We start from the raw sequence: 17,758 nt of genomic DNA on the forward strand, positions 1-17,758 counted from the left end.
CTGTAGCTAGCTCGGTAAGGGGTGAGTTGGTTGCTAAGGTAAGTTTTGGGACACCCTAATTTGCCGAGGTTCCACTCCTCTGTGCACAGTTCTGTGTGAGAACAGAAACCCTGCGACATGGCGCCCAACGGTTTCGGTGGTCTTATCTCATGACACTCGAGTAGTTTATCGTTCATACCTTAACCCCTTCACCTCCGTTTCCGGAAAGCGGGGTGTCGGTGAAACCTACCTATTTTTTGAAATAGGTGTTATTCAAGCTTGATTCTTTCTTAAACGGTTTCTTTGAATTACTACCCAGTTGTGCTACAAAGTATTCTTTGTGTTTTCTAGTTTCCAGTGTTGTCATGGCGGCAGTGGCCATTGCGCAGCATAGTCGCGTGGCGGTGCGCAACCATCTTCGGCGTACCAAGTACCGGTGGATGGGATGGCTGTGATTTTCGTGGTGTGTGCAGATCCGGCGTTCCCTTATGAGTTGTTTTACTCTTGGGTTACGTTTCCGGCTGTGGACGCCAATTCTGGTTTGTTCCACTCCTACACCGCCTCGGCTGTCCCAGCTGAGTATACACCGTACAGGGCATTGGAAATACCTATTGATCATTGGCAGCATCGAGTTTGGTTTGATGGCGCCCTCCCCCACTCTTTGTCCGCTGCGAGGTTAGGTCCACTCTCAATTCCAGGTACAAATTGGCCTGCGTTGGGTGGCTTTACCCCGCACCCGAATCACGGGGCTTGTACCCTAGCAGAAATTCGCAGGCTACATGTTGTTTCCATTTCCGTGATTCGTGCTTTAGTGCAATACATCGGTCGACATCTTCCTGGTGGTCCCCAGGGGGGTGCGGCCGCTCCCGTGGATCGAGGCGGAATGCGTCTCAATCCAGTGATGGTTAATTCGGTTTTTGGTGCGCGTCCAGTTGACAACGATGACTTCCCATTCTGGCTAGCAGAGAAGTTTGATCAACTGGAGGCGGTTTTTCCGAATTCTACTCCTGCTGATAAACATAGAATGTTAACGATTACTCTACCGAAGGATATAACTCCTGAACTTGTTGACTGTGAAAGCTGGGGAAAAACATTTGCGGCAGTTTATACAAGGTGCTTCGGCACCCCGTCTATGACTGCCCTGCCTGAAATAATTAGGCGTGTTCAGAATGATCACGGTCCAGAGGCAGCGGTTGAATTGGGTATGCGCCTGTGTGGTTCTTTTGAGATTGTATGTGATCTCATTCTCTCCAATGTTAAAGGAGATGCAGTTAACTTTCAGGTGTCGAATGCTTTGGCTGCTCTGCCCGATGCCGACAAACCCCGCCAGTTAGCAAAGATTGTGGTGGCCGCTTATAAGACAATTGGCCGCACAAGTAGAGGTCTGAAATATTTTCCAGTAAAGGAGAGAAAACAACCTCAGGGACAATCTGCAGTGACAGATGTCCATCCCAAGTCCAAAAAACAAAATTGGCCTAAGAAACAGACACAGGGGAAGAAGAATACACAGACTCAGGATTCTTTTCCTGCAGTACAAGCACCTGCGCCGACAGAAAAAGTTTATGATTTGCGCGATCGCGCGATGATTAAATCACCTGATCGATTTCAGGGTTCTGATCAACGCTCTCCTCGTTCCTTTCAGGAAACATTGGCCCCGAAGACCGGTGGCGGAGGAGGGGGTGGACGTGGACGTGGTGGCCAACAAGGACGTGGTCAGTCCCGCCAGACGGACGGCGCAGTGAAGCAGGAAGATTCTACGCCTAAGCGTCCGCAGTTTGCGAAAAAGAAAGTCGCAGCCTTAACAGCGCATAGATATGCCACAGATAGTGAGAACGCGGCTTCGGAATCTGACGTGGGCTCTGACCTTGCTGGACAGCGCGGCGGAGATTACCATAGTCAGAGAGGCGCTCCGTCCACTACTGAAGGTGACAGCGACTGATGTGTTTGTTGTCATAGAAACAGCCGATACGAGATTAGCTCCCCCTGAAAGACTTTTTGAAATTGTCCTGTTAATTGAAGGTGACATACAGCGTACGGTCAGAGGGGTATTTTGGGAGAACATGTCGTCTACGTACGACATTTTGCTTTCTGAGGCTGACTGGCCCCCACCTTTTGTGCTCGCAGCGCCGCGAGGGGAGGAGGTAATCCTTCCCAGTTTCGCGCACACTGTCTCCACTGAGCATGCGCAGCATTTTGCAGAAGAGTGGGCTCGGGCTCTTGCACCGGCTCTCTACCGCAACCAATGTGGTTGGGACAAATTGTCCCCTTGCCACGAAATTCCTTTGCGGTCTGAGCCGCAGCCTCAGCCTCAATATCCCATACGACGTGAAGCTAAAGCAGCCGTCGCGGAAATCCTTGAACAATTGGAATATCAGGGAGTTATTGAAACGTGTGTGTCTCCAATGAATAATCCCCTTTTTACTGTGACCAAACCTGACGGATCATATCGTTTGGTATTGGATTACCGGCATTTGAACTCGCATTGCCGTAACTGTGCAGTACAGAATACTCACGGCTCTGCGTTAGTGGATAGTCTAGTGCGTAAGCGTTTCAAGACAACGCTTGACATTTCCAATGGTTTTTATGCCCACAGACTGGATGGCTTTAGCTCCCAATGGACAAGTTTTACGTCCGCTGGTGTGCAAAAATGCTTCCGGCGACTCCCTATGGGCTACAAAAATAGTCCTGGAGTGTTCACCTCCAGAATAGTCACTCTATTGGAGGGTATCGATCCCGATGCGTGTTCTTATGTGGATGACATTTATCTCACGGACGACGAGATTTGGATGCATCTGTGTCGAGTGAATTCCATAATTTGTACCTTTGCTGATATGGGTTACAAATTTAATTTTGCAAAATCGCACATTGCAGAACACACAGTGTTGTTCCTCGGCTATGAGCTGAACAATGAAGGAAGAGGTTTGGCTCCTCACTTCTTGGAGAAATGCGCACAATTGCGCGCTCCTACAACACTGAAAAAATTACAGTCTTTGCTGGGCTTTTTGAATTTCGGCAGAACTTACATTCCGGAATATGCCCAGCGTATCAAGCCGTTGTATGCTTTGATACAACCAACTTTCTCAAAATCATGCTGGCTGCCTGAGCATTCAGCCATTTTGCAATCCTTGCAGGCTGATCTGCTCGCTTCTAAATATTTACTGACTCGTGATAACCACACCAACCTGGTAATAAGAATAATTCCTGGGACGGTGGGTTTCACATACCTCACTTTTAATGAAGGTGACACAGTACCTATTGCTTACAAGTCGCACTTGTACACTTCGGCTGGGTTGCGGTTTCCCACAGTGGAAAAGGTTTTAACTGCTGTACAGATGGCAATTCTTAAGGAACGAGCACTGTCTCAGGGGAAACGCATGCTAGTGGTAACACCCTGTCCTCATTTGGAGGCAGTCACGAAAGCCAGTGTACCAAATTCAAAAGCTTTGCACCCTCGGTGGATTCAGTGGGCTGCGTCATTGTCATCCACGGATGTCATGTTTATTTTTGACGCCTCCTTACGGTCGCAAGAGTACTTGCAGTATGAATTCGTTCATCCTGCTCCTCTGGCTATGCGACCTTTGGAGGACTTCCATTGCATCATTTACACTGATTGGTCGGCGCAGGTTGCGCATGGCTCTAAACATGCCTACGTTTCCCCATGCGCCATTGTGGTCGGTGCTATGTTGAATGATGAGTTCATTTCCAGGGAGGTGCACACGATGCCCCTGGGCGATTGCACCGCACAATTGGCAGAGCTTCGTGCTCTATTACTGGCGTTAGAGTACGCGGATCCAAGTGTTACAACTCTGATTGTAAGTGATTCTTACTACTGTGTCCAGTCTTACAATGAAAACTTGTTCTTTTGGATTCAAAATGATTTTCTTGATTCCAAGGGTAGCACAATAAAACATAAAATGATCTGGGTTCGAGTGGCAGAGCTTAAGGCTAAGTTGCCACTCGTTTTTGTTATTCATACTCTCGGTCATCAGCGCGTAGGAGTTCACGCTGTTGGCAACTCGCTTGCTGATGAAGCAGCGAAATCAGCAGTATCTACATACTTAGTTGCAGCAGTTACTAGGTCTAAAACAAAGATTGATAGCGACATCTTGGCAGCGATTGCTGCCTCTGAGAAGGGAAGTAAACTTCCTGCGGGATTCCCTTCGAAGTATAAATACCACTTAAGTCCCGAAAAGGTTCCTTTTGTGACAATTCCTGATGTTGGGGAACGGCTGATTCCCAACTCGGATCGCAGAGCAGACTTGATTACAGCGGCTCATGAAGGTGTGGCGTCTGCGCATGCGGGCGTCTCGGCCACTGTAACGCAATTACAACTACGTTTCTGGTGGCGGGGACTGTACAAACAGACGCGTGATTATGTCCTTCTTTGTGACATATTCCAGCAGATTAAACCTTCAACTGCTACGCGTCCGCCACAGACTCAGTTGTACATTTCTAATAAACCGCTGGGCTGTGTTTATTTAGATCACTGCGGTCCTTTTTCATCTGATACTGCATATAAGTACATCTTAGTAGCAGTTGACTCATGCACACGCTTTGTGTGGGTATGGCCACATCGCAGCGCTGATTCACGGACTGTCATTAGAGATTTGCGTATCTTTATAGGGATTTTTGCCTGTGGTACCTTCCATTCGGATCAGGGTCCGGCTTTCGCCTCTAAGGCGTATAAGGATGCCATGACTTCGTTGGGGGTCCAAGTCAAGTTTTCGTCTCCCTACAGACCTGAGGGTAATAGTGTAGTTGAGCGAATGAACCGTGATTTAAAGCAATCTTTGACAGCCCGAGTTATAGGCACTGGCAGAAACTGGCTGGCTCACCTCTATGGCGTGCAGCGTGCTCTTAATAATCTCCCTAGAAGGTCTCTGGGTGGGCGGACCCCATACGAGATGCTCTTTGGCATCAAGATGTACGTCCCTGACCTTGACGGTCTAGACTTGGTGGTTCGCGCCACTTGCTTTGACGCAGATGAACATTGCAATGTTTTACAGAATCTACAAAAGACCAGAGACAGTCTTGCAAAGGAACATTTGCCCTCCACGTCGGATGATGCGTTGCAGATCCCGGTAGCTGGCTGGTTACCTCAAGTTGGCGAACTGGTTCGAGAGAAGATCGATAACAAGAAAGAATTTGGTCCTTCCTATCGAGCTCCGGTTCCCGTCCTTGGAGTGAAGGGCACAAGAACAGTCATTTTACCACCACTTCCTGGTCGTAAGGAAAACAGGTTTATTTCAATTGACAATGTCAAGATACACAGAGTGGCCGATTCTTCTTAGCATGACACCGGCTGTTTCCTGTCCTTCCATTGTGAGAAATTCAGTTATGCCCACTGCTTCTAATATTGAACCTGAAGTGGCCATCGAATTACCTGCTGTTTCCAGTCCATTATTAAATAATTTATCCGGAACTAACGTTGATGAGTTGGACTATACATACCCCACTGATTTGTCCATGCCTGACCTGCAAGCTCGTTTAGCCACGGAATCCAGATTTTCATTTGACTCTGCTTCCCTTGCCTCGAAAAAACCCTCTCAAATTGCAGTTTATGCTAGCCTGTTTAAAAAACATTTTTTGATACCTCCTTGGACATACATTTGGCTGGTCCTTTTTTCGGTTTACCTTTTTATGTCAATTGGTTTTGTGTTTTATTTTTTTTCGAATTATGAATGGACACTATGTCGAGGAGAGAACTTGCATTACTCATTTAAATGGAACTTTGGCCCCACTTTCCTCTTCACATTCTACACACAGATTAAAAAGAGACTTGACTTTGGTTAACATCACAGCATGGCCTGTTCTGGATGGAATCGCGTGGGATGCAGTTCGGTTTCAAATTCATGGCCCAACGGAAGTCGTTAATGTTCCTAATGTACTTAGAGTGAATATGGGGGATGTGGTGAAACAAAACATTCGTTCTGATGATTGGGATGTTAATGCTGTGGAAAGTTTGTTTTCTGATTTGAAATACTATGCTGCTTTTGATGCTGAGGATTTATATTTAGAATCTGCTAATTATGGTGAATTGTTCTGTTACCAACATTATGGCAATCACTTCTTACACAAGACATCTTCCCGAAGGGATGCTGTTAATTTTACTCAGTGGGAACATTGCCCAGCACCTACACAAGGGATTTCAGAAACGTTTCTTAAAAAGTATACTTATTTCACTGACTTTAATCAGTCCAATCCCGAGTCCTTTTATTTTAGATTTCACGAACTGCCACTGTCCAAGGTTAGACTTACAAATACAAAATTGTTGTATTCGAAGGCCTTCCTAGATCAATTGGTAACTAGGGGGTATGAGTTATGGAAGGAAACCATAGACCTTAAATCGGTTTGGGGTTCAAGGGCCTGGCAGGTACGAGGCACTGAGGCTTTGCACCGTGCATGTCTCATCCCGAATCATATGTTGTTTTTAAATGAAACCATTTCCCAGACCACATGCTTTGGATTGGCTACATCTAAAAGGTTAAACACCCCATCTTTCCCAGAGTTGGAGGAATATGAGGATTGGAGTAATTTTACTCAATTGTCCATTAAAGATATACAGGCTCTGCTTCTTAATTCCTCCTTTAATATTTCCAGTATGAATCCTAAGGGTTGGCTGCTTTGGCACCGTAGTGCTGATTCTTGCCAAAAAAGATTTTTGAATATAACTGACGGTTTTAAGACTGTTAGATCTGATCCCCGGTTTGATTTGAGTCATACTGTCACCTCTTACTCTGTGGGCAAGTTATGTCAAGCTTGGCTGAAACATTCAACTTTACCTGCGGTTAAGTATCACCTTTCCAAACTGAATGCAGACGTGGATTTGAATGATTTCATTAGAGGCCCAGCTAGTGGCAGGTCGAAAAGGTGGTTATATGGGGTTTACAATGAAATTTGGAAACTGTCACAGATTGAGGCTGCTACACGCCTTAGGGCTATTGATCAGGCAAATCGTGAGAAAGTGCTTGCAGTTGTTGACAATAGCATTAACGTGCTTTCCTCTAGAATTTACACATTGGATAATATTGTGTCGTCTGTTGTTGATATTGTGCATGATGAAGTGTCAGTATTATACCATGGTCAAAATCAATTACGGTCAATCATGCAGTTTGCATGGACACTTCAGACTCTGAAAATGGGTAAAGTTCCCTGGGGATACATGAACGTTTCCTCTTTATTTGCACCATTTAATTTGACTGACAAACAACGCTTGCTTTCTATGCGTGATGCTTCCTTTTCTATGTTACATATTGAAAGGTTGGAATCTTTACCTTTTTCTGTGGCAGAAGCCACTGCTGCTACGTGGCTTATCCACGGTTTAATAACACTGCCTTTTGCTTTATATAAGTTTTCAAATTGTATGAAATATGTGCCAATAGGTCGTTTTGAACCCTTGGGTAGCGGTTTTCTTCATGAGGTCTGGTCGCTCCCATACACATACAGATGTTTCAAGGATGAACAGGAGGTTTATCTAACAGGGGAGGAGTGTACTGAGACGCCAGATCATTCTTTAATGTGCAGACACATACAGTTACACGGTTCATGTAACAAGGACCGACCGAATATGGCTTGCGTTTTACAGGGCACGCCAGTTCCGGCTATCATCCCCATGTTTAAATTGTTAGAAAATGGTAGTTATTTGATGCTCAATAATGAAAACTGTTGTGGGTTAATTAAAGGTATAGCTTTCATAGTAACAGTAAGTGAGCGAGTTATTTGCTGCAGAAATGTTCTTTATCCTCCCACGCGTGAACATAGGGAGTCTTCCATTTGGCCACAGATACCGACCTTGGGAGCAGAATTCAGCGGCATGGCTAGAATAAGAGCTCTTTTGTCCCAGAAAGAGGTGGCCTTGAGCTCGGCCCGTGAAACTTTCGTGCTTCACATTGCTAACACCCGTACGGAGGTTCAGGCTCTTTTAAATACTGATTTGCCTTTGCATTTCGGAGCCATGGTTCGTTCTATCTTTAACGCATCCTCCACAACGGGCCTAGCACATTTTTTTAAAGTTGTTAGCAGTGGTCTCGTGACTTCCTTTGAGAAGATTTTTGGAGTCATCCCTGCCTTCTTCCATTCTATTTTTTCATCCTTATTTGGAGGGTTCCCGTTTTTTAGGTCTCCTGGCGTTTAACAGCGCGTCAGCGCTGTGTCCGCCAGGAGATCTTTTGTCAGTGACTATGCTTCCCAGGAGACAGGGCTGGCCGCGCGCATTGCCTCTTCAAGGAGGCTATTTGAGCGGGGCACGCGCTCGCGAACGCGCTCAGCTGCTGTCTCCCGGGAAGCTCTTTCACCAAACACGCATGCGCATACACAGACGCATACACAGACACACACACACACAAGCGCCCATGCACGCACGCACCCACACATACAAAGAACCTACCCCCGCTGTCGCATACACACACGCGTGCACACACACACCCACAAGTGCACCGAGCGCCCCCCCACCCCCACTTACCGCCACTCCGGACTTCAGCCGCCACCGCTCCTCTCCTGGGCAGGCACCTCCTATTCTTTTCATGGCCGATTTCGTCTCACGTTTGGGGTCCTCAAAGTGTGGCAGACCGTTGTGTTTCATGGCCGCCCGCCTCCGCTGGGCCATTTAGTTGTTGTTAGATGTCGCCTGAAAGACCCCTTCATATAGAGTACGCCGTTAAACTGACCTCATGCGAAGAGGTATTTTTCTCCACCTCCGCCGCACTTCAAGGCGCTACCCTACGACGCCGCTGTGGACCCATGATCTACAGCCCGTGCCTGACGCCGTCACTTGACTCAGGCATTCGCGCAGGACAGCCCTACCGGGAGGCCCTATTTGATCTGTAAATCCCCCCAGTTCCTGTCTGTCGCTCTCATTCGCTCGGTGCGGTAGCAGCGGGGCGGAGCGGCTGCGTCTCGTCCAATTAGTTACCCCCTTCCCCCCCACACACAAAGACACCATTAGACCGACCCCCCCTCCTTCCCCCTGGATCCGCACCCTACTCGCACCAAGGTACGGGGGCTCCGGGGCCTGCGCAGCTTTTGTGCTGGTGTAGGGGAACGGGTGTTCGGTTCACTTTCTGATGTCTGGGAAGGCTCAGTGCTGCAGGCGGCCGAGCCCCCTCTCGGTACGTCACTGTGCCCCCGCAGGAGGGCCTGACCTCGGACCCCTCAGCCCCTGTGCAGTCCGACTGATGTGACGTCACGGGCCTTGTCTTTTGTTTATGGTCTGCAGGCGTTGCTGGGTATGGCGTCATACGCGTCCCTGGTCTGTGTGCAGGCTGGGAATTCGCTGAGAGGGTCGCAGCTGCGCTCTTGGCTTGTAGAAGGTGACAGTAGCCACGTTGTGACGTCACGGCCCGAGTTCAATGTATGCCGGGAGGGTGCAGTACGACGTCATCCACTGAGTCCGTTCTGGGGGCGGGGGGGACAGGGGTGTTGTGACCTTTAGTAGATGTTCTACTCGAATCTGTGCGGTGCACGAGCCTTGTGTTTTTTCTGCCCTATAGGTGTTGTTTATAGCAAGTAGGTATGACGTGAGAGCCATACCATCCTAACTTCTGTGCATAGTGGGAGGGGACGTGTTGCCTTTTAGCCTGTCAGCACTCGGTGCACGAGTACGCTATGTATAGTGTCTAGCATTCAACACACTGCTTCTGTATGGGCGCAACATGTAGTTTGGAGTTTGCCTTTCAAACTGTCGCAGATCTGTTTCAAAACTTAAAGCCTTGCAGGTAGTTTCAATTACATGGCACAAACCGAGCATAGTGGAACCTAATGGCGTGAGAGTGGTGTTACGTCATTTGCTACTAATGCTTCTCAGAGTTTGTAGTCCAATGCTACGGTAGATCCGCAGGGTCGTGATGCAACATCTAGTTATAATGTTTACTATGTTTTGTAGCGCATCTGTTTAGAACCGTCTCTGACTTCAAATACAATTTGCAGCCTCAGAAAACGCCGCATTGAATTTAATATCAAAGACAAAAGGTACCTTGTGTCATTGTCCTAACAATATATGCAGTTTGTTTTCTCGTCTAGTACATGAGGGGGGCGCAATGCACGCTGCCTGTCAAAACGTACCCCTGGTATTAGTGGGGTTGTCGCACCTCTAATTTGTCAAATTGTCAGCATGCTGTGTATACACTCTATAGTTAATATAGAGTAATCAGTTTCCTCCATCGGCACGGGCAAATTATTAATCTGGATGTGCTCTGCATTTTCCGTAGGTCCGTTTTGAGTAGGGACCGTATTTTAGTGCTCAGAGTTAGGGAAGCATGAGCTTTTCTGGTTTTTAACACAGGCGTTATTTTACGGTGGCACTCTGCTCGCATGCTTCAGATCGCATATGATGTGAACACTTTGGAAGTTCTGTTTACTACACATAATGCAAAAGCAAGAGATCAAGGCTCACCATTTAACTTTTGGCAGCCTAATCTGGACATTCAGTTTTATTTCCAATTTAGTGGCGAACTGAAAGTGAAACTTGTTTTTTGTCTGACTGCTACCTCCCTAGTGCAGCTCTGATGGAAGTGAGTACTAATTGACGAAGACGTTTTTATCATCTTTAGTTCAACACAGAAAGCGCACCCCAATTTCCTCTCTCCAGCATACTGAGTGTTGTTTGACTTGTATTACTGTTAGAAGATACACCGTTTGGCCAGGTTTTTTTTTATGCCCGTAACAAGTGTATTATTAGCGGGTTTGTAAAGCGGCTAGAATCGACTCCACATGGGAGTATCTCTGCGCTAAGAATTCTCTTACAGTGGAAGTTGGTAGAAAGCTCTAGTGTTTGTTTATACCGAAATGTTTTACCGATCTGACTCGAAATAAATCCGCTTTATTAACGCATTCATTATTATTCGAGGGATACTGAATGTAATTTGAAATCTCTGGGTGTCTGACTGCGTCTGTTTGTCTATGGTTAGTTGACAGTGTTGGTTCGTCTCTGGGTGTCTGACAGTGTCTGATTGTCCATGGTTAGTTGACAGTGTTGGTTCGTCTCTGGGTGTCTGACAGTGTCTGTTTGTCTATGTGTATTAGATAGTGATGGTTTATCTCTGAGTAATACAGTGTCTGTCTATGGTTATTTGACAGTGTTGCTTCGTCTCTTGGTGTCTTACAGTGTCTGTCTATGGTTAGTTGACAGTGTTGGTTCGTCTCTGGGTGTCTGACAGTGTCTGTTTGTCTATGGTTAGTTGGCAGTGTTGGTTGTTCTCTGGGTGTCTCTGATAGTGTCTGTTTGTCTATGGTTAGTTGACAGTGTTGGTTGTTCTCTGGGTGTCTCTGATAGTGTCCGTTTGTCTATGGTTTGTTGACAGTGTTGGTTCGTCTCTGTGTCTGACAGTGTCTGATTGTCTTTGCTGAAGTAGATTGTAAAGTTCTTTCAGGAACATCCTCTTGCATTACGACATTGCAGGCAGCAGGCCATGCAGGAGATGGTAGGGAAGTCACATGACACAAATCATCTTTATACAACAGTTCAGAGTTTGATAACAAATTAATGTAACACATTGTAATATACAATGCCAATAGCTCAAACTTTAATACTGGGAGACCTATTGCATTGTAAATGCTTGTTCTTGCATTAGCGGCTGGCGCTTTGGTGGTTTTCTGCCTTTTTAAATATGGATGCCCTTCCTGTGCAAGACCACGCTCAACTGCTACTGACGCGGTTTCGCAACCGCATGCTTGATTATTATGGCACACTGCCGTTGGCGACTCTAAGCACGGCGTTTGGATTATCTTTTCGGTTCTCCTATTTCACCTGTGTCCAGCCTGTATTTCGCTGCCTGACCTGTGATTTCCTTTGGGCCATTGATTTGTGTCTCTGCGGACCGATTTCTTCTGACGTCGATTTTGATCAACTGATGAGTCCTATCATTGCTCACGAGTTGGTTTGTTCTGACGAAAGGATTATGGCCTTGGCGGTGGCACATGGACTAATGGGTCCCTGGGATGTATTGTCGGCAGCGCAAAATTTCTTGGAACGAAGTTTTCTTGAAAACCCACCGAGCTGTCCTCTGATGGTTATAGAGGATCCGGTGCTGGGAGATCACGTATGTTCCTTTCATCTTTTAAATTGGATGGCTGAACTGTTTTCGGATGAGGACAGTGACTTCCTCCTGGAGGCTGTTGCAGCTTACTTTTCATATACAGTCTTATCATAAACACTGCCTCGAATTGACATGCTGATTAATAGCATTTCCTTGATTTTATTGACTTTTGGTCAAGACATTTTATTTTTGCTTGCCTATTGGCTTGAGCCACATTATACTTGTGGGCTATTTTTTAGCATTAGTTTTTATAATTGAATTTTAATTCATGCTCGTTTATTGTTGGATTCTGCTCTCATCTGATGGCACTTCTGTTATCTTATTTAGTCCGTTCTCGGATCATGGGGGGGTGTTATATAGCTCCTATATATCCTTATATCGTGTTAAGTTAGCATAGGTACATTTGAGATTTAAACGCCATTTTTCCTTTCTTGCAACTTCTGCACACGACCCTTAATTGTTGACTTAGCTTTCAACCTAGTGGTTTGCCGTGGTGTATGTGAGAATAATATGTTATTGCTCTGATATCAGTTTTGTTTAATAAACCATGTCTGCACGGAGAGTGCTGAAGTTTCAGGAGCAACACGATATGGAATTGTTATGAGGTCTGATCTCCACGCCTTCATAGTCATAACACAAGTGCAGCCTTTGCCAACTTGGGCTTGAGGCGGGATTGATATTGCTTTGCACGAGAATTGTTAACACACTTGATGCGGTGCACATGCAGAGAGAGCTGGTGTATGCTGATGTGATTCCTTCATGCTAGGACACTAAGGTATGGGCCCGCCCTAAAACAACCCAAAGAGACCTTCTTAGCTAATAATATAGTATATGTGTTACGGAGGGTGAGATATAAGTGTTGTTGACTCTTATTCATTACAGCATGTTAACATGCTGTCACCATTCGCTTTTTATGTCTTAGTAACTATGCTGATAATTTTGATACTGATAATAAGTATACTTGTATTATCTAAGATACTGCGCCTGAGAAGACGGCATTAGTAAATAAACATTTCAAATGCACATGTGTCTTCTTTACTCCATGTTCGGGTTTGTAATGATAATATAACAAAAGAGTGTTCATGAGTTCCACGTACCCTGAGGTACTGTAAGTTCATGTTCTGGTTTGTCTAAACATTGGGAGTTTGATATGTCCAATGAGACACTGTAGCTAGCTCGGTAAGGGGTGAGTTGGTTGCTAAGGTAAGTTTTGGGACACCCTAATTTGCCGAGGTTCCACTCCTCTGTGCACAGTTCTGTGTGAGAACAGAAACCCTGCGACAATTCTGTATTTCCTATTATTTGTCAGTGTTTAGTGTTTTTGTTATTTGTTCTTGTAAATTATGCTGCAAAGTCATACTGCAGCCATACATCTGTGCTGGCTTACATGAATGCAGCACTCTCCCTTAAAATATCATTCTCCCAGTTATCCAAAAATCCATCCATATTTGCATATCCTTCTAACCATTGACTGATTCTTATGCTCACCTACCGCACACAGTCTCAATCAGTGAAGGTATATTTTCCTTTATAATTTGGTCAGAACTTTAATCTTTGCCCGCGTTTGTTGAGTAATGTATGGGCCTACTACCTCTGACTTCTTATGGTCTGTTTTAAATACATCCAATTTACTGTTTACAGACCAGTTTTTGATGAAAAGTGAATAGTGTCTGTACCACCTAGTCTAGTACTCTCATAAACTGAAGCAAGGGACAAGCTTGGTTTATTGAAGGGTTTGGCCCATGTATTAAAATGTCCTTTTTGCTTGAATCCATTTGAAATGTAACATACCTCTTAAGCATAATTCATCTTTGTATAGGGTCATGCTGGCACAGTTCTTAAGCTTCTGAAAGGTTCTGGATAATTGTGACATCTGCCTACAATGCCTTTGAGAATGTGAATCTCATCTGATAATTCTTCCTTTTCTAGGTGAGACATCATTACAGTGCTGGCTCTTCACTAGCTTGTACCCTATTTGGCAAGAAGCAGAATGGCGTTTGTTCCATCACCAGCAACCCCTGTGGTTGACCAAACCACAATCATGAAGAAGTACCTGCAGTTTGTGGCAGCTCTCACAGACGTCAATACACGTATGTTTGTTGTTTGGGCTTAGTTTTTGATAATCGTTAATACCTTGTTTTAAATTTCACTCCAGATATAAATGCATTTGTTTAATGCTTGTAGCTTTATAATGCTATTTGAATTTGGGAACAAGCAGAAGCCCTGGGGGTGCTGAGTGTTTTCTAATGTACCACAACTTCAAAGGATGACCTAAAAGCAAAGCTGGAGACCAGCTTAAATTGGGGTGCTGTTTGCACAGTTTGTGGCTTTCTTATATATTCATTGCTTTGTGTATTGCTTTTAACGGTCACTCTATGGGAGTCTAGTAGTTTCTATGAGGAAGAGGCAAAATGATGAATACTTACTACTTGAGCCCCAAAGACATACATGAAAGTGAATGTAAGAAATGAGTGTGTGTGCGCGCGCGCGCTATGAATGAGCTGTATGAGTGAGAATCTTTCATGTTGGGCGCTGATGGCAAACTGATAAGATCTGATTGCTTCTTCTCCACACAATAGTATTGTACATTTTATCTTCTGTTTCGTATCTAAACATATGTTACATTTTCTATTTTTCCCATTTTTCCCAGCTGATGAAACTAAGCTGAAAATGATGCAAGAAGTCAGTGAAAATTTTGAGGTAAGTTCGTCCAGTAAAATATTTTAAAGATTTTAGCATACAGTTGGTGGTCTTTTGGCATACAGTTCCCAGGTTAAGGCTACTCCAGGCCCCATGGCGGTGACACACTAAGCATCCTTTGTAGTCCCCCAAGGATGACACCCAACTTTAGCCTGCATAATGTGCCACCTCCTGTATTTTAGTCAAAGCCTCATTGAGGTTCTTGCTGTGAGGCCTATTCTTTTGGTCCTGTGATATGTTTTAGTTACTGCGCCCTTTGGTTATGAATATGGTTTTGCCACGCGGGTGCACTCCAGTAAGATAGCCTGGTTACTTTCTATGTGAACTTGATGAATCGGGAGTTCTGTAATCATCAAATCTTCCACGTTAAAGTGTCAGTAGGTTAACTAATTTCTTTATCATGCTTTATCTGGGTTTTAATCAGACCTTAGTGTACTGGATGCTGAGATGCAAAGGACACTCTTAGTGGCTTGCAGCATGGTTACTGACTTCAGGGGGTTGTATTTTGGAACTAGTTATTTATGGGAACCATTCCACCAAAATGTATCCGTACATTTGATGGTGTGCTTATATGCACAATAACTTCAATGCTTTTGAATAATATGCACACTTTATTTTTCCCTCATTTCAAATGTAGACTGTAACATCCTCGCCCCAGTATTCAACTTTCCTGGAACATATTATCCCTCGATTTCTGACCTTTCTGCAAGACGGAGAAGTACAGTTCCTGCAAGAGAAGTCTGCACAGGTATGTCATGAAATGATGCTAAGGATTGCATTGCATATGCCTTTTGATTATTTTGATTTAGAATTGACATTCTCTTTGGTTGCTTTGTTTCTATTTAATTTGATCCATTGTATGAAAATGTCCTGCTACTTAGTCACTCCAACCAAAAAGCTATTCCAAAATTTGTGTGGCTTTAGAACTAAGAAATTTAGTTGAATGGGTTGACAAACGTGAACATGACTGCACATCCCGTGGTGTAGAAATATTATTTTAAGTCCCTGCAGATTCTTCACCTTAGAATACTTCCAGGTGCCAGACTGCATCTGAAAACTTCTCTTGCAATATTCCTGTGTACAACTAGGTGGCATCTCTGTATTGACATGTACCGCCCCGGAAGTGATGGGCCAAATAACGTGATGGCGCTGCCACTACACTCTGCCATCAGTTTCTTATGTTACTTTGTGTGCCTTCCATTGCAGATTTGGATCTCAACGTCCAATTTCATCAGGGGTTTTCCTACATTTAATCCAGTGTGCTAGGTAACAATGTCGTCTCCTAAAACATTAGGTTCAGACACAGACTCTATCTTGCTTCCGGGGCTGTTACCGCACGTGGTTTACTTCGTGTTCAAACTCATGCCAAATCCAAACCCATAAAAATCTAAGCGTAATATGACCCCAATCTGACACACTATTCAAAAAGAAGGCATGAGGGTGTCATGATGAAACTTGGTCTCCCTCTGATCCCCAGCCGTGAAGCAGATTCCCCAACTGATCCTATCCACCTACATTGTTCTGGGCTATCAATAACACTCCAACATATTGACTCCTTCAAGGAGGCCTTGCTTCAGGTTTTTGGTGCACTTCTGGCTCTCTCTGGCCTACTTTTGGGCCCCAAAGAATTGCTAGGGCCTTCAGTTAGGTTGCCGTTGATGGAGCTATCTGATCCCTGGGGACCTGAAATGGGCCCCATACCGACCAGAGGTCGCACTCGCTCCTGGTTTTTCTGATGTTTCTCACCACACATTCTACTCCAGAGAACCTTGGTGTTTGGGCTTCAACCAGTAAAATGAACCCCAATTCATTCCACATGATCCTCCCGATAGGGAGTCCAACAGGATATAGGCATTTGGATAAAATATGTTCTCTTCTGCTAGCCTGAAATGAAGATAGGTCAATGCTATTGGGCCATGGCCTGTGAGATCTTGCCCGCAATTCTGGAAAATCGTTGGGCCTTTCAGACTCCATCAATGCATGAGGGACAAGACATGCACAAACATGTGATTAGTGTTGGTCAAGATACTACTGATTGCCTGGGCAGGGTGGTTAGCACCCACGTTAGGCTCTGCCAACGTTCCTGGATGCATTCCATAACTTTATTTGAAGATATACAAGACTGTCTCATGGACGTCCTTCGAGGATTCATACCTTTTCTGTGAAAAAGGCTAATTCTAACCTAAAGCTTTTAAAAAAGTGTAGAGCCACAGTGCACTCCAAGGGACTGGTGACTCCTGCCAAGCTATTCCTGCATAAGTAAAAAATAAAATCATAGGCTACTCCACAGGGCTCGCTTATAGGCAACAACAATCTTCCCAATCACTGCAGCAATCACTGAGTCCTTTTGAGACCTGGGATGTGGTTTTGGCAGCCAATGCACAGAACAGCAGGAGTACCAATCTTCTCAGTTATTTCCCCTGCGGCGACAAACACCAAGCTGCTTTGCCCTTAGTAGCATCCCGGGAAGATTCAGCTTTTCCTCCCAGGAAGATTATCCGTCACGTCCGACAGGTGGGGCCTACAAATCGTTAAACTTAGCCCTTTTTTAGACATTTGATCCTCTGAATATCTTCTCTACAAGAACTGTAGGAGAGTAGGGTCTGCAATCCTATGATCACCCAGATTTTTGCTTTTTGCTGCACTGGTTTACGACTTTCCCTGGCTGTGGGCCTGCTAATCAGACCCACAGCCTAGCTGTTCTCTCTATCCAAATTGTACCCAGGTACTGAATTGGCACTGGGCCCTCTCCAAGTCCCTGTACCCAGGGCTGAGGTGCACCCAGAAGTCTCCCAGGGGCTGAAGCATGTATTGTGCCACCCCTGGATTGACTAACTAAAACTGACACAACTGGCTGCACGACAGCTGGGGCAAGGTGGTGTACTCACCCTTTGCTTTAGATATAGTATACCTATATCTAACCCTAAAAATGGACACACAGATCTCCTATCAGTCACTCCTATAGCAGGCCTTAACCACCCTGAAGGCAGAGTGCTTGGAATCGTGTGAGATGGTGCTCTGGCATGAGCTGAGCCTGTCTGCGGCTT

At 45.2% G+C, this 17,758-nt stretch overlaps 1 protein-coding gene across 1 annotated transcript in view; it reads left to right on the plus strand.

Moving 5' to 3' along the window:
* TRRAP (transformation/transcription domain associated protein) overlaps window positions 1-17,758 on the plus strand; it is an 885,394-nt gene that overhangs the window by 18,554 nt on the left and 849,082 nt on the right. Inside the window, exons 2-4 of the mRNA XM_078664902.1 lie at window positions 13,941-14,101; window positions 14,662-14,711; window positions 15,349-15,459. Of these exons, the coding sequence (XP_078521028.1) occupies window positions 14,002-14,101; window positions 14,662-14,711; window positions 15,349-15,459 (261 nt within the window). The 5' untranslated portion in view covers window positions 13,941-14,001. The remainder of the gene's footprint in view (window positions 1-13,940; window positions 14,102-14,661; window positions 14,712-15,348; window positions 15,460-17,758) is intronic.

Source organism: Lissotriton helveticus, chromosome 10 (assembly GCF_964261635.1).
Source record: "Lissotriton helveticus chromosome 10, aLisHel1.1, whole genome shotgun sequence".
NCBI lineage: Eukaryota > Metazoa > Chordata > Amphibia > Caudata > Salamandridae > Lissotriton > Lissotriton helveticus.